The sequence below is a fragment of the Zootoca vivipara genome, chromosome 9 (genome assembly GCF_965207765.1).
Source record: "Zootoca vivipara chromosome 9, rZooViv2.hap1.1, whole genome shotgun sequence".
In the NCBI taxonomy this organism is placed as follows: domain Eukaryota; kingdom Metazoa; phylum Chordata; class Lepidosauria; order Squamata; family Lacertidae; genus Zootoca; species Zootoca vivipara.
This window is the reverse complement of record NC_142592.1, coordinates 18913203-18935942: the sequence shown is the minus strand read 5'-3', so window position 1 is coordinate 18935942 and position 22740 is coordinate 18913203. Positions and strand designations below refer to the sequence as shown.

The 22740-nt window shown below is 43.8% G+C and overlaps 1 protein-coding gene across 2 annotated transcripts in view; it reads right to left on the bottom strand.

Annotated features, from left to right (window-relative positions):
* Positions 1–22457, bottom strand: part of TFEC (transcription factor EC) — a 121161-nt gene extending 98704 nt beyond the window's left edge. For both annotated transcript variants that reach the window (XM_088652488.1, XM_088652489.1), the window contains exon 1: positions 20461–22457. In XM_088652488.1, the coding sequence (XP_088508614.1) occupies positions 20461–20529 (69 nt within the window). In that variant the 5' untranslated portion in view covers positions 20530–22457. The remainder of the gene's footprint in view (positions 1–20460) is intronic.
* Between the last annotated feature and the right edge of the window lie 283 nt (positions 22458–22740).

The following is a 22740-nucleotide window of genomic DNA, read 5'->3' as shown; positions in this document are numbered from 1 at the left end:
GGCGGAAACAGTAATCTTTATTTGTATCCCAGCATTCTTGTTAAAAAGGTTTTTTTAAAAAAAAATTCATTAATAACAGTCCAATGAAAGCCACATTAACGCAATACCAAATTATAATACAGTTAAAAGAGCCAATTATCCAATTCTAAATTAAACAATTTTAGATGACTTCCCGTGTTCTGGTATTCAGGGAATGATACAGTGGTACCTCTGGTTAAGAACTTAATTTGTTCTGGAGGTCCATTCTTAACCTGAAACTGTTCTTAACCTAAAGCACCACTTTAGCTAATGGGGCCTCCTGCTGCTGCCGCGCCGCCGGAACATGATTTCTGTTCTCATCCTGAAGCAAAGTTCTTAACCTGAGGTACTATTTCTGGGTTAGCGGAGTTTGTAACCTGAAGCGTTTGTAACCCGAGGTACCACTGTATTGTTCTTTTGTCCTGCTCCAATCCTCTTAGTTAATCCAAATACAACAGTTCCGGCCCTAACCCTTTATTTTGAAAGCCACTGATATGATGACTTTCGTTAGTATTTAACTATTCCATATCCATTAATTTGCAAAAAGAGTTTGTATTCTGTAGATTTCTGTGTGAAATGTTTGTTTTACATTTGTCATTATCTTCATGTTGTAATCCATCATCTCCATCATTTCTCCTTTCACTTTAGAGACTGCGCCACAGCTTCATGCTATCTTGCTTATCCCAAACTGAAAAGGATCTGGGCAGCCTTCCAACATTATCTTCTTTGATTCCTTTCCCATCTGTTAAAAAGCTGGTATTTCGGCAAAGCCATGATAAGTCAGAGCTAGAGTCCTCTTTAGGTGAGTGCCACAAAACATTACAATGTTTTCACACCGTTCAATTCTTTCAATTAATCCATAAAAATTATGCAGTTCTTGTTAATTTCCTCTTGCAATCCATCAATAATTACATTCCATTAATAGTTGCATTCCATTAGTAGTTAATTCTTTCTTCAGGGAAGGCTTGCCGGATCATAAAACAGCATGTATAATGTATATAAACAGAAAACAAAGGCTCCCCTCCCCTTACATACCAATCCGGTTACGGCGAAAATCCTCTCCAGATCAAGACCTTGGCACTCAGTGGCTGTTTCATTTAGCAGGTTATCTTGTCTCCTTACTGTATACCAGAACACACTTGTTTCTTAAGTCCAAATTCAGATCCAACTTAAAAAACAGAAGTACCTCCACTCATAGTGCCTGCGTTGGAGAGTTGCCAGTACGTGCAGTGCTATCCACTCAGTGTCCCTTGTCACCCGCATTAGTGAGAGGCAAGTATCAGACGGGGGGGGGGGCTTGCAAGGATAATTACTTTCAAATTATCCTTAATTTGCTGCACGGACAGTCTTTGCTAGTGTGGAAGCTGCTTTTCACCATGGCGGTGAGCGACGGAAGTATATCCCAGCATTCTTGCAACCGCAGGGTAGTTTATTGCATACAGAAAGTTTTCAGGTCTCAAAGATCTAATGTTTTAGCACACTCTATTTGCTCTCAAAGAAAACGTAATCCAGTTACCTATTTTTTGGCATTCTACAATGAAGAGAATAGGAGTTCCTCCAATAAATCTCTGTTTGTAAGAATGAGGTGATTAAACTGATGTAAAGAGTAGATTATGCAATTCTGCATTATTATGCCAATTTGTGTGTGTGTTGAGACTGACTCTCACTTGTGTAGGCCAGGACAGAGCTGTGTTTTGATTGTGCCTTACTGCATGATGGCATATGGAAAGGTGCATTTCTGGAAGATGTGGGGCACTAATAAAATTAGGCCTTATACTCCATTGTACTCCATATATGAGGCATGATTCTGCTCACAGCATTGGCCTGTGGAGGGCAACTAGGGAGGCTCTGCATGCATGCAAAATTTCATTTATTCTTCAATCCAATCCTTGGAAACTGTGTCTATAGGGAGCATCCATAATGCCACAGCCATCCCATGTGTGATCATAGAGACTAGCAAAGAAAGGCAACACCCTCTCCACAGGTGTCTGCCCCTGGGGAGAACAGAGAGGATGACAGGCTGTGATAATTTCCAGAAACTGTAGGTCAATAAGAGGGGTTGGCTTGCCATTGATCAAAGCAATGGGCTTTGCACAGCCCTGTTTGCTTATTTAACTTGCTTATTTAAATCATTCATTTTTATCTACCTATTAAAATATTTATTAAGTGCCCTTCTTCAAAAGATTTTAGAACAGAAGGTGGGACCACCTAATTTGCAGCCCAATTTAAACCAACAAATCAGCATAACCAAATACAACAAAACAATAACCTAGAGCAGGCATGTCAAACCTGCGGCCCTCCAGATGTTTTGGCCTACAACTGGTTCACATACCTGTTCAGCATCAGCTAAGAAACATTTTTGCTGTCTTTGGGCGAGTCCTTGTTTCTAAGTTAAGGCTAATTTGCCAGATTGTTGACAGATCTGTGTATAACTCTTAAGCTTCAAAACAAAGCAAACCACCTAAGTCAGGCATCACCAAACTGCGGCCCTCCAGATGTTTTTGGCCTACAACTCCCATGATCCCTAGCTAGCAGGACCAGTGGTTGGGGAAGATGGGAAGTGTAGTCCAAAACATCTGGAGGGCCGCAGGTTTGACATGCCTGACCTAGAGCAGGAATATATATATATATATGATCACCTCTGGTGTAGGTCAGAATACAGCAAAACTCCCAAAATGATCTAAAACTTAAAATACTTGGGGAAATTGTGTGATCATCAACCGGCGGCATAAATCATGCCTCCATAGGTTGCTGGACTACAATTCCCATCATTCCTCACCCTTGGGCTTTTCTGACTGGGGCTGATGGGAGCTGGAGTTCAGAAACCTCTGGAAGGTCACAGGTTCCCCATCCCTGCTCAGATTTCGGGTGGTGTGCAGCATAAAACAAATAACTAGCAGTTAAAAATATAAAAACAGATTCAAACTTACTCAGATAGAAGAAGCAAACATCTATTAAGACTTTTGAGTGAGTAGAAATGTTTTCGCTCACCCCCCCCCCCTAAATGGACTACAGGTGAACCTCTGGGCTATACGTTGCCTACCCACCCCATTCAATTGCCCTACGGCCACTAGACCACCACCAGGATTCCCCCCCATCCCCAGAAGTGGCACACCTTGCCCCCACCAGAGGTGTGACCCATTAGGCAACTAGACAAAGAGCTTGCAACAGAAGTCCTTGCATTTTCAACATACCTCTCCTTGCAGAATAATTTTTATACTACTTCATCCTACATTGGCAGTGCTCTGAGCCAAGCTTCAAACAGGTGTGTTCCCAAGTACAAAGACACCTGCTGATCAGCAGCATTTGCTATTACTGTTCTCTAGGTTGCCAGGATAGGCTTTGCTCGTGCAGCAACTGCACATAGACAGCGGTGCTGCCGCGAAAAGCAAAAGTAAGAAATATTTGCTTGATTTATTGCTGTTCTTTAGCAGCTACCAAGCGCATCTGAGCCTATATCCCCCCCAAAGTACTCTGCATGCTTTATTATTTACCAGGAATAATAAAACTTATAATTAGACTACTCTGTGGTAATCTAATTAGTACTCCGCTTATTGCCTACTACAAACTGGATTTTCTGACTGTCTGTCAGCATATTCTATGCATTCCCTATTTGAATAATGGCATTCTCATTGGGACCAGTAAGGTAGGGGCATTTGACCCAGAATGCTGCTTGCTCCATTTTTAAAATACCATGTTTTTGAAATGCCGAAAAACTAAAATTGCGGCGAGTTTAATTTCAATGTCATTTTTGGCCTCCCTTTCAAATGGCATGTGGTAATCCTGCATTTATTTTATTTTATTTTATGCACTCACGGAAAATGTTAATGAAGAGAGCCACAGTGTACCATCTCACCTAGAGCAATGGAAAACATTAAAATCACTTTGAGAAGAACTGAATAAAACTTTATTTTTATAAATATAGCCCTCGTCGGAGCTCTGTCATTCCACTGTACTTTTGAAATAAGGGGCACATGGAAAAATATGGCAGAGAGCCTTTGAGATAGCTAACTAAAGCTACAAAATGAGCACTGCACTGTATTTCCAAGGAACACAGTTCAAAAGTTGTACGATTACTACTAAGGTTGTTTTATTCTTTACCACATTTGGAACAGGAAGTCTGTGTTGTTCTTGAAGAATTCTGAAAAGCAATGTCACAGTCTGATGACCTCTTCTCCTCATTAAAACGTTCCCAAAGACAGCTCTCTGCATGATGTTTTGTAGCTTCAGCAGCCATGAACTAATTTGTACCTCTTATTTTGATCATGCACACTGGTGAAAGCACCAAACAATATTTTTCTTTAAACACAGAGAGGCCTTTCAACAGCTCAGCACGCAATTTCTACCCTCTTTTTAATCTTGGAGCACCTATTTATTTGTTCTTTTCACCACTAAATCTTCTTTGCTCCTTTCTGCCCCCTGTAAAGTCGCTAGTTAAAAATCTTCAGTCTCTCTCTCTCTCTCTCTCTCTCTCTCTCTCTCTCTCTCTGTGTGTGTGTGTGTGTGTGTGTGTGTGTGTGTGTGTGTTTTCCCCCCTTCATAGGCTTAAGCCATTAGAGGGTTATTACCATAAAAAGGGAAGAGAAAGAATTAGAGATATCGGAATTTGCATTAGTAAATTTCAATCCAATTAAACTAAAATAATATTTATTTAGGAGCTACCTTTCCGTATCCATTCTGTAAAGCTGATGGGGCAAAAGCAGAATAGGTACCCATTGACGTGACTGATCTGTTCTGAATACTGGATGTTTCAAGATGGTGCCGATAGATAATTAGCATTCATCTGGTTGATTTGTTTATTTTGCATTCCTTCACTCTTTCTGATAGATTCATTATGCAAGCCATCTCCTTCTCCCATCTCAGGCTTTCAGTGCTATGCAAATTGCAAACAAGTCCTGTCAGGGCCTTTGGCGCAGATGGCTTGGAAAGGCAGTCTGCGTTGGCTGACATTGAGAGTAACATCTCAAGTTATCAATATTTAACAGATGCCAAGCAAAGCGATTACACGCTGTATTTATTTGTGCTTCATTTCTAATTTAAAAAATGAATTCTATGGTATTAGACCTTCAATAGTAGTTTCTTCTGGAACCCCTCTCCCAATAAAAATGCATATTGAACCTTAGATCTTCATCCGAGGGTCATTCTCTGGGTCCCTCCTTTGAGGGAGACCTGGAAGGTGACAACAAAAGAGAGCCCTTTCCATTGTGGCTCCCTGCTTGTGGTGTACTCACCCCAGTAAGGTCCACTGGGTGTCTCCACTGACACCTTTTTGAGCTTACCTTCTCTCCCACCCCACCAGTCTTTCGATAGACTTTATAGATCACTTTATACCCTACATGGTCACAAAGCAGTTTATACATCAATCAATAAAACAATCATCCATTCATCAAAAAAGTGTTTGAAGCTGAGGAACAGCTTGCCGCCGGGGGGGCAGGGTGTCCGTCGCACACATGCGTCGCACGTCATGACACACGACACATGCGCGCACAGGAGGGATACGACGTGGCACCACACCAGGTAGTGGCGGGCAGAGTCTGGGAGGCCTCCCCTTCTCCCTCTGGCCCTCCCTCCGCCCGTCCTTACCGCGCTCGAGGCGGTTCTCCTCACAGCCAGTTTGTGCTGGATCCGCAGGGGCTGGTCCTGCTCGCCCACTGCCTGGCTTTCTTCAGTGCCATCGTGGAGGTGGGCAAGGGCTGTGCTGCCGGCAGAGGGCAGCTCCTCCAGCATGGAGGAGACGCCGTGGAGGAGCCGGGCTCGGAAGCCGCCAGAGCTCTTTCCACAGCGCACCCCGGCCTCGCCTCCACATGGGCGGTGAGGGGCGCTCGCAGCGGTGGTGGCAGCTGTCTGAGGTGATCACCCCTGTCCAGCCTGCTGCTCCCCACCCAGCCTGCCGCCCGGGGCGGCACACACACACACCCGCCCCCCATTACTACGCCACTGCTGAGGAACACAAAACAAAGTCTGATAAATAGGAACAGATCAATAGAAACACCACAATCCACCATGTCTGCGTGAAAAGAAATGTCAAATTGCTGAAGGATGCTAATTGAAGAGGTGTCTCTCAGGGAAGGGTGTTCCACAGTCAAGACACAACAGAGAAGACCCTATCCCACATCAGGTGACAGTGCAATGGACCACTCTGATAACCTCACAGTCAAGGTGGGCTGGTATGGGAAGAGATGCTCCATCAGCTACTTAGACTCCAAGACTTGGGCCTGCTAACATATAGGCAGCCAGTGAAGATCCCACAGAGCAGGTATTATGGCTGCCACTCAGCAAGGCTATCCTGGTCCAGGAATGACCACAGGTGAGTCAGTTGGAGCTGGTAAAAGCCATGCCTTCCAACTGAGATCTCCAATGACAAAGATGAATTGAGCAGCACCAATAAACTATGTACCTGCTCCTTCAGAGGGAGGACAACTTCACAGACTCGTCACTAATTTCCCGGAGCCAGGAACCACCCACCAACACTTACCCCCATCCAAGCACCAGTTTAGCATTGCTAGTTATATCTGGCTCTGATGGTAAGGAGATCAATAACTGGGTGTTATCCACATACTGACAGCATTGAGTCCCAAACCTCTGGATGACAGCTCCAAAAAACTTTGTATAGATGCTGAACCGATATTTGGGACCGAGGGGAACTTGCGATATCCTGCAGGTCAGAACATATGGTCCTCAATGCTATAATGGCCCTGCAGGTAGGAGCAGAGGCACCATGGTCCCAAATCTCAGCCCATCAAGCCACTTCAGAGGGTTGACAGTATCAAAAGCCACAGAGATAAAAAAAAGTGTCAACAGGATAATGTCCACCATCCACCATTTCTCTCCCCCAAAACAGGTCAACAACCACAGCGACCAAAGCTGTCTTGGTGCCAAAACCAGGCCTCAATCTGGTTTGGAATGGATCTAGATCCCCTGCTTCACCCAAGAAGGCTTGGCATTGAACAGCCTACAAGCCTCTTGAGTACCTTGCCCAGAAACAGGATATGGGCAATTGGACAGTAATTCTTCAGGATCCAGAGATGGACTCTTGTGAGGTGGTCTCTCATCCTTCAAAAACTGCTCCCTCGACCAAGCCAGTCAATCTCCTCTGGCTAGTTCCATGACAGGTAAGGATTGGGAGAGGAAGTATTTAGCTGCATTCTTCCTGCTCACAATTCCCAGGCCATGATAACTTAAATTGATGTCAAGTAACAGAACCAGGTGGCTCTCTGAGATTGTACTAAAAGCAGTATCAAGGTTAGAGTACAGTGGAACTTGAAGAGCTTTGCTAACTTGTCACAGCAGGCTTCAGATGTTCTAGGTTATAGCACACAGGTTATAGCACACAGTCATGCCTCCCATGTGGCACTGGTAATGGTGATGAAAAACTGCTGTTTTTGGACTACAATTCCCATCATCCCTGACCACTGGTCCTGCTAGCTGGGGATGATGGGAGTTGTAGGCCAAAAACAGTTGGAGACCCAAGTTTGGGAAGCACTATTCTAGACTGTGACCCAGAGTTCACCAGTCCCTTAACCACTCTGAAAGGCTCTGCTGGACATCTTGTGGATGCCATGGAGATGGAGAACCAAGTGGCAGGCTCTAGTCCAGGCATCCCCACACTTGGCGCTCCAGCTGTTTTGGGACTACAATTCCCATCATCCCTGACCACTGGTCCTGTTAGCTAGGGATATAGGAGTTGTAGTCCCAAAAGTCCCGGGTTTGGGGATGCCTGCTCTAGTCAGTAACCTTGAGGTTGCATTCTACACCACTTGCAGTTCTCAAGCACTTTTCAGAGGCAGCTGTACGCAAAGTGCATTACAGTAGTCTAACCTGGACAGTGCTTTTTTTTCCTTAAAAAATGTTTAGGGGTACTCTCAATTTGACTCAAGAAAATCATCGTTTTATAGTTCAAATCAGGGGGGAATAAATACAGTAAATGGACAAAAGTACCAAAGATTCACAAAATGTTTAGGGGTATGCCAACCCCTGCATACTCCCAGAAAAAGCACCGAACCTGGATGTAATTAAGGCATGGTTTGCTGCACCCAAATTGTGTTTTCTTTAATAGTCTATAGAACTGTGTTCTATTTAATAATCAAGGGCAATGGGGGGGGGCTTCTATACACTCAGGGGTAGTTCCAGGTTTGAGGGGGCCCTGAGTAAAGTGTTTCCTGATTGGCCTCTTCTTTCCTACCTGTGGTTTTTGTGGTAGCGGTGCTTTGAGCCGCCTTTAGTTGCCCTTTTAAATCCCATACTACTTTCTACAGCAATGCTAGGTCAGGGGCATTGTGGGAAATGTTAAGGGTAGCTAGATCCAGCTGCCTGGCACTGTTCAAATGGTCAGGTCAAAAAGAAATATGAAGAGCAGAGAACCAGGGCTCTAGCATCTCCCCAGGATGCTAGATGTTGACAGCGGTTCTGCATACACAAACATAGGTGGCTTTGAGAATGGTTACAGGAGAGGGTTACCCCTCCAGATGTTGTTGGACTCCAATTAGCCCCCAGAGACCATGGTCAATCAGGGATGACTGAACAACATCTGGAGGGGCAGAAGTTCTACCTTGTCGGGGCAATCGTTTTGCTAGTGGAAAACAATAGCCTCTTCTATCAGGGCGGTTTATTTTCAGGCACCAAGCAAACTGGTCCGCAGAAAAGAAAATGGAAATGTAAGCAGGGGAAAGAGTGGGGGGGGGCATTTTCAGGAACTGATGTCTCTCCTGTGGCTCTTTCTCCACTAGATGTCCTTAGCGTTTCACGCATCAGCTTCAAATACAGTACTGTAACTGAATATTCTACAAGGGTATGGACCTTTTTTGAAATGTGTGATATTAACAGATCAAGATTGATGGCTTGCACGAGAGAGAGAGAGAGAGAGAGAGAGAGAGAGAGAGAGAGAGAGAGAGAGAGAGAGAGAGAGAGAGAGAGAGAGAATGAGCACAATAATTTAATCCACTGCCTGGGTAAGATATTTATGGGTATCCCAATTCTTTGGAAACATTTAAGCAATCAAGGCATTCAAACAATCTGGACCAGGGGGAATCCTTACAGGGGGAAAACATATTTGATAGATAGATATAGATATAGATATAGATATTATACTAACCAAGAATTCCTCCCCACCCTCAACCTAATTGTATTGCTTTCAAATCCTATTTTATAGTTATACAGACCATTTGCAGTAATCCCAGTTTAACAGCAGGAGTTTTGTTTGAGTTTTACTAGATCGTAAAGGGGGAGGTATCACAGGTATCCATTTCAGCCTTGCAAGTCTGCCCCAGCCAAAGCCACCTCACCCCACCACCACCCCCAAAAGCAAGCATCTAAATCAGGCATGGCCAAACTTGGCCCTCCAGATGTTTTGGGACTACAACTTCCATCATCCCTAGCTAACAGGACCAGTGGTCAGGGATGGTGCGAATTGTAGTCCCCAAACAGCTGGAGGGCCCCAAGTTTGGCCATGCCTGATCTAAATGAAACTAATGGACGCTGAGGTAAATCCACCAGGACAATACCTTTTCTGTTTTGAAAGACTGCAGATACTTTAAATGAAGCTTTAACCACACACATTCTAACTAGAGCAGTGGGCTACAAATCTCCTGTAGTCAGGAAATGCAGAGAGAGAGAGAGAGAGAGAGAGAGAGAGAGAGAGAGAGAGAGAGAGAGAGAGAGAGAGAGAGAGATTCCTGAAAGGCGCCAGTGAGCATCAATTTGGCCATACTGGAGCAGCATGTGTCTGATTTCTCAGAGCAGCGGGCAAAAAGTTTGCACTGCATACATGAGCAGTTCCTTTCCCCAGGGGCAGACAGACAAAACACAAAGAGGATGCTTTGAATAACCTTCAGAGTCCACAGTTCTAGCACACATCTCCGGAACAAGCGCCAACAGTTAAGGGGAAGGTTGCAACCTCCGGTGGTTTCATAGCACTTCACTGCCACCAGCGGGACTCAATGTGACAATAAAGACCACGATGCCAACAAAAACAGCAGAACAGGAGATGTGTGGGGGAAGCCAAACAAAAGAGACTGTGCTTGCTGGCAAGCAGGGTACATATTTAATATTTAACCATGCCAGAGTTGAGCAGGTTATTTTGCATTGATCGCCAGCAGTGGTTTATTTTTTTATGAAGGATTAGAAGATTTATTTACTTTTTACAGTGCAACAGAAGCCAACAGACTTGAACATCTGTTTTGATTAGAAATTTGAATTCTTTTGGTGTTGTATTACGTGTGTGAGGAGGGGGCACTTAGCTCTCTACAGTTACCTGTGAGGAAGGCCTTTGAACATAGTCTATATTTTCATGTTAGCCCTTTCTCTCACGTCACCTTTTTAAAAAGCTTTTTTTTAAAAAGTGATAATCACACATGGGAATACACTACATGTTTTTTTTAAGCCCCCCAACCCCACATTTCAATGTGAATTCACAATCTTGAATGCTTTGTGGTAATATTAACTCACCTCAGCCATACATAACCTCCAGGTTCCTCACTACCAGCACCAGCCTTAACTTGTGGGGGCAGGGAGCTCTATAGGAATTAGATTCCTCTGATCAGGGACTCTATCCAACATTGGAATAAAGTCAAGTGTTTGAACTTTAGGTTTGGTATCAGCCAGGATTTGGATCCTGCTGCCCAATCGTTTCCCTGCTTGACCTCACAGAGGCCATCTTGGCTGTGGTGTTGAAGAACTCAAGAACTCCACAACGTATGTGGCCAAAGAGTTCTTGGCTAGTGTGGTTCATGTGATCATGGCCTCCACAACAACCATGGGATCATCTCAGATTATATTTGGTTCACCACATGTGGCAGGACACAGATTTGATATTGTCTTCTGTTCTGGAATAGGGGGTAATAATCAGTGGGTGGGTGAGCTGCAATTGACTCCATTGTCGCAGAAAATATCATCACAGGTTTGTGGTGGACAGGTATGACCTGTAACTTCTACCTGTAACATATGTAGGGGTGGAGGACCCGTTTTGATTATCCGCTATTGACAGCTGATTCAACCAATGGATCCCTGGGGGTGCTAGAGAAATTTCCTATGGGTACGGCTGGCATTCCTGCTAGAGTTCTGGTCACTGCCTGGAATGTGGGGTGAGCCCGAGTGTCCTTGGTCCAGCCTCAGACTCATTTCAGCATCTAGTTACTCAGAGGAGCTAAGGGCAATGAAGCAACAGGCCAAACAGCTGAGGAGCAAGTGTCAGAAGAATTGTAACAAATGCAATCAAACATAGATAGGACCCTTTGGAAGGAGGTCCCATTGCTCGCAGTGGAATTACTTCCTTGTACGTAGCCGCAGGAATCACAAAGTTCATGAAATACAGTTCCTTCAGTTGGACATTAGACACGGATGTTGGAACTCCTCCTATCCTGCTTTTGCCATTTCCTTAACCAGGGGACACATTTAAAATGGTTTGGGGGGGGGGGAGAATTGTGGGGAAAGAGCAAAAAGGCAAACTTAATTCTCTAATGGCATAATTCTCTAATAACATAGGAGAGACATCTAGTGGTTAAAGATAAATATGTGAAATACAAGACAATAATGTGGGCTATTGCCTATGAAAGCTCATATAGTAAACCATGAATGTTTCTTAAGAGCTCACAGCACTTTCTGAAGCCTTAGAGTACAGTCTGAGAATCTTAAGAACGGAAAGGAGAAACACTGACATAGGAAGTAGGCATGCAAGGATGACTTTCCTCACACGCCTTGCTCTTCGTCACAACTACACTGGTTTACATGTGGAGAAAATGGAAAAGGGGGAGCTGGTGGTGGCAAGGCACAGCTTAGATGCCTGCGTAGGCCATATTGTAGGCCTCTAAGAGCCACCTGCAGCCCTCAGGTCACAAGTTGCCCACACATGGACTAGATCAGGCACCCCCAAACTACGACCCTCCAGATGTTTTGGCCCACAACTCCCATGATTCCTAGCTAACAGGACCAGTGGTCGGGGAAGATGGGAATTGTAGTCCAAAACATCTGGAGGGCCGAAGTTTGGGGATGCCTGGACTAGATGATTCTACTCAGCTTCCTATGTTTCTAAAAACAAAAAGTTCTTATAGAGGCCCATCCAGAAATTGCATAGTGGTGAAAGGGGGGGGGGAGAGAGAAGAGGCAAAGACAACAGATAAGTCAAGCATCAAATAGACAAAAATAATAAGGGGATCGATGTTGTTGATCCAATGTTTATGGAGGAGTTTCAGTCGACGTAGCCGAAGGATATGGCAAGTTCTTGGATTGGGTTTGTGTGACTGCATGTGCCCCTCTTGGGGGCAGGGAGAGGTTATAGGGAGGGAGCTTATAAATGCCTCATTCTAAGAGCAAGTGGTTCCCACCATCTCAAGGAAGAAAGGACGAGGCCATTTCTAAACATGGCTTCACAGGACCTAGAAAATGTAAACAGCTATAGGTCCATGGCAAACATTCCCTTCCTAAGCAAGACTCTGGAGCAGATGGATGCTATGCAGGTCCTTGTGGTGAAAGAGAGGGGTGGGACTGTAACCCCATTGATTCTTTTGGACTTTTTGGGGAACTTTTGATGCCATCAATCACGGTGTCCTCCTAGGATGGCTGTCTGAGGTAAGGGCTGGTGGCACCACATTGTGATGGTTTTGCTCCTACCTGGTCTGTCAGACCCAGAAAGTGGTGCTGGGCCAGGGGGTGTATGTTTAGCCATGTGGAGCTTGTATTACGGATTTCCACAGGGCTCGATCCTATCCCCCATACTTCTTAATAGGAAACCACTGAGGGAGGGAGCTGGAGTTTTGGAGTATGTTGTCTTCAAGACAGAGATGGCACACTACTCTCTTTATCTTCTTCATCTTCATCAAGTGTGGCAGTGGGTGCCCTGGTGCCGTGGTGCGACGGATCCCTCCAGCGCCCCCTGGTGCCCCATTTTCTAGCACGACGGGGGGAGGGCGGGCTCAGCGCACAGCGCTGCTGCCGATGGCGCTGCTGTGCGGCGGAGCGGCCGGCGGGCGGGCAGGCGCAGCAGTGTGGCGCCCCCCCTGGCGGGCCGGCGCCGTGGCACCCTGCGCCACCCAGTCTGGCCGTAGAGCCGGCCCTGTGCTGGACTGGACAGGTCCCTGGCTATGGTAAAGGATGGATGAGACTTAATCCAAACAAGATAGAGATGATGTGCATATCAACCAGTTCTGGAAGGGTTTACATTTCCTCTGAAGAATTAGATTCACAGCTTAAGCTACTGTAATTAGCAGCACAAAGTGATCTCTGTGCTACATTTCACCAGCATAGGCTGGTGGCCCTGGCATCAGTCTGCTTTATTATAATATATTATTTGATTTATATATCGCCCTTCATCAAAAGATCTCAGGCCATTTCACAAGATAAATCTATGCTCTAGTAAACTCCCATCTAGGTTACTGCAATATGTTACAGCAATTCACAGGACTGTGCCTGAAGATGGACCAGAAATTTCAGGTGGCCCAGAATTCCCCAGTGAGATTCCTAACAGGAATCAGCCATTCTGAACACATTATGATGGTCCTTGATGAACAAGCTTGCATTGGTTTCCAGCAGATTTTTGGGCCCCAATTCAAGCTATAAAACCTTTGGACCGCAGCACCTGAAGGAAAATTTCTTTGGGCCAGAGCTCCCCCATCCCTGCACTCAATTTTCGTTCTTATATTGCCTAGACCAGGTCAGTATAACTTGTGATGACACCACCACATTACAGAACTTCAACAACATATGTGGCTAAGTAAACCTCCAGTTTTTGCTGCATAGCTAGTACTACAAACAAACAGAAGTTGTCAGTCCCAAACAGTGCACAACACATCACTCGAGCGAGTTGCATTTGGCTCCCTGGCCCTCAAATTATACAGGCCAAGCCAGGATACATGATCCTTTTGTTGTTGTTGTTTAGTCGTTTAGTCATGTCCGACTCTTCGTGACCCCATGGACCAGAGCACGCCAGGCATTCCTGTCTTCCACTGCCTCCCGCAGCTTGGTCAAACTCATGTTCGTAGCTTCGAGAACACTGTCCGACCATCTCGTCCTCTGTCGTGCCCTTCTCCTTGTGCCCTTAATCTTTCCCAACATCCTTTTCCAGGGAGTCTCCTCTTCCCATGAGGTGGCCAAAGTATTGGAGCCTCAGATTCGGGACCTGTCCTTCCAGTGAGCACTCAGGGCCAATTTCCTTCAGAATGGATAGGTTTGATCTTCTTGCAGTCCATGAGGCTCTCAAGAGTCTCCTCCAGTACCATAATTCAAAAGCATCAATTCTTCGGTGATCTTTAAATCACTTTTAACTGGTTGTAGGATACGTGATCCTACAACCAGTTAAAAGTGATTTAAATTGATTTACAATCTTGCATGCATCTATTCAGAAGTAAATCCCATTGAGCTCAATGGTGCTTACTCCCAGGAAAGTGGTATAGAATTGCAGTCTCAATTACTTCTGCCTCTGCAGCTGTCAATTTTTAAAAATCAATATAAGGCATTCTGCCAAGAACCAGGGCCTCTTACGCTCCCTTTCTATGAAATTCGCCACAGCTTTTTTTTATTTAAAAAATCTGCTCCGACACATATTCTTGCTTCCTTGACTTCTTGCAATTGTAGTGGCATTACACTTAAGGGCTTCATTCTTTACTGTGGCAATTACAATCATTTTGTTTCATTTATAATCCCCTTTTAGAGTAAATGAACATAAAGACATAGATGGATTTTAAATGACTGTCTCTGTCACATACATTTGTAGAGGACACTAAATCTCCCGAGAGTTAGATTTGTGTTAATTAAATCTACAAAAAGAGAGAGAGAGAGAAGACTCCATAAGGTCCAAAGCATGCTTAATGAATTAACACGGAAGCCCTGTTGAGCAGGCCTTTTAAACTATAGTGAAACAAATCAACTCACACTTTATTACTACCCACTTAACAAATTAAATCTGTCACTTTATATCATAGTAAACCAGGGTTTTTCATAAATGCTAATTAAAGCCATTAAAAATGGAAATCTCCCATGCAGCTTATGCAAAGCATGCCTATTGATGCAAAGAGATAGGTCCTGTTTGTTCTTCTGAATGAAAACTAGAACTTCAACTCTGACAAGCTAGACTGCGGTGGGAGGGAGCAACACACTTCTGGGAACAAGCATAAGAGCCAAAATAAAAACAGATACAGATTTATTTATTTTAAAAAGGATTCGGAAGGGATTGAACTTGAATGGCTTGGAATCATCCTTTAAAGGCACTGTGATTTATCTATTTTAACTAGCACTGGAGCATCTTACAATTACATACATACATACACACACACACACACACACACACACACACACACACACACAGTAAGCCAGTAGCTAGAAGCTGGAAACACATATATGCAATGGATTGCTTTTACCAGCTCAAGTAGTACTTTTTGCTCCCATTTTGCAGAGGAAAATGCCTAGGTTTTACTGGCTCTCAGCCAATGCCCCTTCCAATTAGAAATGGAAAATACTGGCAGACTGGCCTATCCGTGTGCCTCCTTTCACAAGTGATGGAGAGAAACGTTGGGTGATAAGCAGCTAAGTCAAACTCAGAGCAGATCTCTGGAATCACGTAATTGAAATCCATTGGTTTCAATGGGTCTGATGACTAACCATCAGCTGTCATGTGCTAGTGTCTCTACACCAACCTGCTGCTTTGACTTCCAGGTGGCAGGCAGAGCCACAGTGCCCAGCTGGAAATTTGGCAGCCCTCCTTTCCGTAGTGACTTATTTCAATGTACAACCTAAATGCAGTTTTTTGCCAATCCGAGTTATATGTGGCAGGGAGCAGTAGCCAAGCTCAGCTTCCAGCCATACAGTACCAGAATGATCCATGGTTTGCTGCACTTATTCTTTACATTACAAGACAACTGAAGGCGGCCCTGTTTAGGGAAGTTTTTAATGTTTGATGCTGTACTGTTTTTAATATTCGGTTGGAAGCCGCCCAGATGGGCGGGGTATAAATAATATATTATTATTATTATTATTATTATTATTATTATTATTATTATTAGAAATACAGCTAAAATATTTTACCTGTACAGTAGTACAGTAGTACCTTGGGTTACAAACGCTTCAGGTTACAAACTCCGCTAACCCAGAAATAGTACCTCGGGTTAAGAACTTTGCTTCAGGATGAGAACAGAAATCGTGCTGCGGCGGCGCGGTGGCAACAGGAGGCCCCATTAGCTAAAGTGGTGCTTCAGGTTAAGAACGGACCTCCAGAATGAATTAAGTTCTTAACCAGAGGGACCACTGTACCTCGGTTTATGAACTTAATCCGTTCCTGAAGTCCATTCTTAAACCAAATCCGTTCTTAAACCGAGGCGCGCTTTCCCTAATGAGGCCTCCTGCAGCTGGTGCCCTTCTATCATTCAGCTTCTGTTCATAGACCGAGGTAAAGTTTGCAAACCGGAGCACGACTTCTGGTTTTGTGGAGTTCGTAAACTGAATAGTTTGTAAACAGGACTGTTCATGAACCAAGGTACCACTGTAGATTAAAAATGAAGAAGTGTGAAGCTACTCTTGGAACTGCTAGCTGGTGTTTTACACCAGCCAACACCAACAACCCTATATACCTGACACATATCACAACAGACACCAGATTTTTCAGAGACAATTTGAAGCCAGCACACTCTCTCCCCAGCAGCAAACTCATTTCTTTATTGGGCAAGGAAACAATGGAACGTTTGACTCTATTGGGGACAAGCTTATTATGCCAGCTGGGTTGGTGGGATTTCTTGTCCAGCAACATCTGGAGAACACAGCATTGGCTACCCCAAGTATAAAGGCTTGGTAAAACCTGTTCACAACATAACAAATACAAACAAGTAGATGTTCTATTATCTCACCCACTCCAACAGGCTTAGCTTGGATTAAACATACCGTACGAAAAACTGGAAACAAACGCAAGTCTATACAAGCCATACTTCACTGGATGCCAACACATTAACGTTTTGGCCAGGGAAAGAGCTCACTCACAGTCCATTTCCCCACTTAAGAAACCAAACAACGATCTCTTTCATCTTCAGTAATTAGCATGGAATGAAATGGAGAAAATACATGAAAAGCCCAGTCATATCCATGTTTGTTCAGATGTCCTGCAGATTTCAATAGGATTCGGTTTCAAGGCACAGTCATTGCTATCACATGAGAGGGAGAGCACGGCTGCATGCTGTGGTCATGTCAGCCCTGCTCTCTCCCCCATCCGTGCATCAGAAGCCAAGTCTGCAGCGGTGAGCTGGTTGGTACTGCTTTGCATAGGCTCTCCCCAGGATGTGGAACCTTGTACATCTGGGTCAGTTGTCAAATTTCTGGACTCCACTTCTAATTCCTAGGTGCCAGACACTGAATATGGCATATATTAAGCTATATTAAATATATAAGCCAAGTTTAAATATAAGCTAGGCTGGCAGGGCCGTCTTAAGTATATCTGGCACCCTGGCGCCGTGGTGCTACGGATCCCTCCAGCGCCCCCCCTCATTTCCCAGCGCGGCGGGTGGGCAGGCGCAGCTGCACGGTGCCCCCTTGGCAGCCCGGCAGCCTGGCGCCCTGCGCCACCCAGCCTGGCCATAGGGCCGGCCCTGTAGGCTGGCTTCCTGGTGAAATAATCGGCTGGGGAGATGGACTCTTAACAGAGCACAAAGGGAAGGGGGATGATCCATTGAAAAAGACTTCAGCAAAGCTAAGACTGTGCCAGCCGGAAAATGGGTGAAGCCCCTCCCTGAGGTCTGAGTTACGCAGAAGAACAAAGGCCAGTTTTCAGTATTTAAGAAAGATAGGATACAAGGGTTTGGGGAACAAATATCACAACTGGAGAGAGACCTGTTGGAATGTAATGTAAAAGTGCTGTCTAAAATGTACAAAATATTATTGGAATGGGAGAAAAGGATGGGAAAGTAAAATCTTCAATGATACATTGGGCAATAAATACTGGTCATAATATAGGCATGGAAGCATGGGAATGATTGTGGAATATGGATATAAAATTTACAGCATGTTATGGTTTAAGAGAAAATTATATGAAAATGATATAGTGATGGTATCTAACACTGAGTAAACTGGAAAAAATGCATAAATCTAAATCAAACAAGTGTTGGGAATGTAAAGAGAAAGAAAGTTCTTTTTAGTGCTATGGTAGTAAGGTTAAGGCTTACTGGGAAATGATATATAATGAAATTAAAAGGATGTTTAAAATAATGTTCGAGAAGAAGAAGAAGAAGAAGAAGAAGAAGAAGAAGAAGAAGAAGAAGAAGAAGAAGAAGAAGAAGAAGAAGAAGAAGAAGAAGAAGAAGAAGAAGAAGAAGAAGAAGAAGAAGAAGCAGCTTTTCCCTTCGGGCATTATACGGACCGAACTACCTAAAATGTATAGAAACTAATTCATGTGTGCTACTACAGTGGCAAGTATGTTACTTGCCCAAAAATGGAGTTACAGCAAAGGAAGAATGGATACAGAAACTTATAGAATATGCAGAAATGGCGAAACTTACCGGAAGAATAAGAAATCAAGATACAGTAACAAACTTTTTATAATATTTTATTGAATATTTACAGATAAACTGCAAACAGATAAAAACATTGGCAGCATTATTGTAATAACCTGAGTTTCATAAGAGTATATATTTAAAGATGAATAAATGAACATCATAGGCTCAGGTTGCATATATGTGTAAATAAACCCTATATCATAAAGACACCACAGTCTCCGCTGTGCCCCATTTCCAAAGGAAACACGAACCCTTGGAAAAGTGCCTAGAACCCATGGAAGTTTGCACCTCTTGGAGATTGGGGTGGCATGGCATGCAACAGAATGGTAAAAAGATAGGGCTTGCAACTTTTTACAACTAAAAATATCCAAGTGACATTTAAAAAGCAGGAAGTACTGTATGTCGAGATGTGAAATTGAATAAAGCAGATTTCAACATTCTCATGCTACATTGTTAAAATAACAGATCAATCATTGCTGATAACAAAGCTCCTAGCAGTGAATCATTCAAACGACATTATGCACATCCAAATGCTATATTAAACCTCTAATGTTCTTAGTCAAGCAAAATAGCACTTTATGTCTTAAGCAGCTTGCCTAAACTGAGCATCTATGAGATTATTATAGGGCTGCTTCACACAGGTTCAATTTATGACTGCAACCATCAATTTCTGACTTAGATGTATGGGTGTATGCTTTCACAGATAACACAGCAGTGGGAAACTTAAAAACATAACCTCATTTAATGCTAAAATACCCTGACACCAAAGTCAAAGGGATGACTTTAAGATCAGTCAGAAATATCTGAGTCTTGGACAGAAATATTACTTCCCTAATTAAGGCAGTAGCTCTGTCTCGAAACCTAAACTGGCCAACTGTCAGGCACCAAAATATTTTGTGTGGTTTTTCCACCCTTTGCTCTGGCACTGAGTCACTATATCTTCCTAGTCTACAAACATCTTAAGTCACTTAAGTACCTGAGCTCTAATGCTGTCGCATTCAACTCTTGAAAATGCTTTTTACAAATCATAGAATCCTAGAGATGGAAGGGATCCTGGGGGTCATTCTAGTCCAACCCCCTGCAATGCAGGAATTTCAGCTGAATCATCCATGGCATGGCCATCCCACCTATGCTTATAAACATCCAAGAAAGGAGAGTCCACAACCTCCCGAGGGAGACTGTTCCACCATCGAACAGCTCTTAACGTCAAGAAGTTTTTCTGTATGTTTACAGAATCTCCTTTCTTGTAAGTAGAATCCATTGGTTTGAGTCCTACCCTCCAGAACATGAGAAAACAGGCTTGTTCCCTCTTCCATGTGACAGCCCTTAAGATATTTGAAGGTGGCTATCATATCTCCTCTCAGTCTCTTTTCCAGACTAAACATACCCAGCTCCTTCAAGCTCTCTTTGTAAGGCTTGGTTTCAGACCTTTGTTCATCTTGGTTGCCCTCCTCTGCACACATTCCAGCTTGTCAACATCCTTCTTAAGTTGTGGTGCCTGGAATTCGACACAGTATTCCAGGTGTGGTCTGACCAAGAGTGATTTATACGCTACCTATCTGACTGGGTTGCCCCAGCCACTCTGATCAGCTTCCAACAAATTATAAAACCACAGTAAAACATTCTAACATCAAAAACTTCCCTATACAGATGTCTCCTAAAAATCAGATAGTTGTTTATTTCATTGACATCTGGTGGGAGGGTGTTCCACATTGTCAACAGACAATGATAGGTTTAAAAAATATTTAATAAGATTTGGATTTGGAGTATGTAATAGCAGATGAAGAGAAATAGTCATGTTCACAATGTTATGTGTTCCTCAAGTGATAAGAAGTTCCAGAAGCAGGCTTTACCCAAGTCTGGCTTTCTTTGAGAAAGAGAGATCATTTCAGGGTATCTGGGTTTATTCACAAATATAAAAGTTGAACATACCTCCCTAGAAAATTTGTTAACAATTAAATATAATATTCTAATAAAAACTTACCTGCATAATGTCTCCTGCATCCGATTGGAAAAAATTACTTTCTCTGTTTGCTTTACACTCATTGTACATTGCTCAGATTTAAGTGGACAAGGAGAAGTTAAGCTCTATCACCCAGAATGCCACTTCCCCTTTCCAACGTCATGCTAATTTCTCTGGCAGGGTTGAACTAAAATCTCAACAAAGAATGACTAACCCAGCAGTGCCACAGGGCTAATTGATTATATCAACATTTATCTCCGCTGAGGCCATGATATATTCCATACTCTGCTCCCTTGAAGAAGGGACATTCTGGAAATGAGCATCAAGGGTGGATATCAATCAATATTTCTTCACTGCACAGCAAGAAATTGCATTGCAACATATTAAGGATGCCCAGACAAGAATGTAGTTTGCTTATATATCAAACACACAATAAGAGCACCAGTCCATGCATGTCTACTCAGAAAAGTAAGTCCCCCTGAGTTCAATAGAGCTTAGGTTCGTGGGAGCAGGATTCACTGCCTAAAAGAGTTGAACAATTCTTATTGCCGGCTCTATTAACTCATTATTCAGTATTCGTGATCCAAGTCTTAGCTGTACTCACTGCAAAGATTGTTAGTTCATAAGTCACCATCTTGCTAGTGATAGGGCAAATAAAAAAATCTTTTCTGCTGCCACCCTGGAATCTATACTGAGGAGGACGATTGTATGGCAACAGTCTGCTTGCCCTCATGCACCAATGGCTGCATTTGACCCAATACCTCTCCATTAGGACCGGCCCTAACATTAGGCAGAGTGAGGCAACTGCCTCTTGCAGCAGATGCTGTGGGGGGAGGGCAGCAGCCTCCCGTTATTCCTTCCAAATCTCCCAAGCCAGCCTGTCCTGCATCCGCTAAGCAAGCCTTTTGCCCCTAGGTGTGGTGTTGGACACTGTCCCATCCCCAGTGCTGATGTAATGTTCAGCTACCATTCCAATTGGATTCTATACTTGGAGTGGGAGGGTGTCATAATATCCTTTGCCTCAAGCAGTATCTTTAACCTATCCTTGCATGCCAGTGGGAGCAGGAATTTCAACATCAAACGGGAGTTGTGGTCCAAGTCTGTAAAAAGAAAGCAGCAGAAAAAACTAACTGCTTTATTTTTTTTAGGCACACACTTCACGTCTGGCAGCGTTTTAACACCGAGCCAAACTTTTTTTTCTTCTAGAAAAGAGGAAAGGTTGATTGCATAGAGCGCTTGTCCACAAGAGTGAGGTTTCTTCAAAAGCATGCTAAAATCAGTGTGATATTCCAACGTGGTATTTGGTACTCTGCCTGTTCTAAGCATCTGCTTTTCTTTCTATCTATAAATCTTCAGACAGACCAAAAAATATGTTATCTTTGAAACAACAGCTATTCCAAGGGGTATCTGGACACTGCACTTCAGCAAAGGAATACATTTAGGGCAGAGCATCTCCATCTGGCCAACTCATTGATTTGCTACATTGTTAGTTATAAAACAAATGGATATTTACATATTAGGTATATCTAAAAGTCTTTTGCTTCCACAACAAAAATGCTTGCTCAATAGTCCTGTGCCAATAGCAGTCATATTCTTATTATATGTCAATTGTGGAACACCTTTGGGCCACCAGACTACACTGAACCATCACAGATTTAACCTCCTCCTCTAGCACTTCCCAATAATGCATTATTAATGTTACAAGCAAAATGCAATGTGTCCATCTATTCCTTAACACTTCCTTAATGTTATAAACCATGAGTGTAGATCTGCTCCCAAACAAAACTGCATATCCAGGATCCATATGAGCTATCATACCCATGCTGTGGTTCTTCCAAGTCCCTTCTTCTGACAGACCCCAAGAGCTGTTTGGAAGGTCAGATATCCCTCTGGAGAAGTGCTCAACATGACGAATGGAGGTACCACCAAAAATTGTCACTGCTTGCTCCATTGTGTGCATACAGAAGTGCTTTCTACTCATTCAACAGGGCATGGATCAATGGATCATGGCGACTAGTTGTCATGATCCAGGGGGTGGGCAGCAAGAGTCCAGGACCAAGGTATGGGAACAGATCCAACCTTACCTTCCAAGTCCCGGACTGCAGAATCCGGGACCGGCAGCCGTGTGACACCGGAAGTTGCGTCGACGTAACTTCCGGTGTCGCTTTGCCCTTCTATGGACACCCAAAATGGCTGCTGCCGGCTTCAAAAGTCGCATCTACGCATGTCCGGAAGTGCATCAACGCAACTTCCGGTGTCGCTCCGCCCATCTATGGGCACAAAAAAATGGCTGCCGCCAAC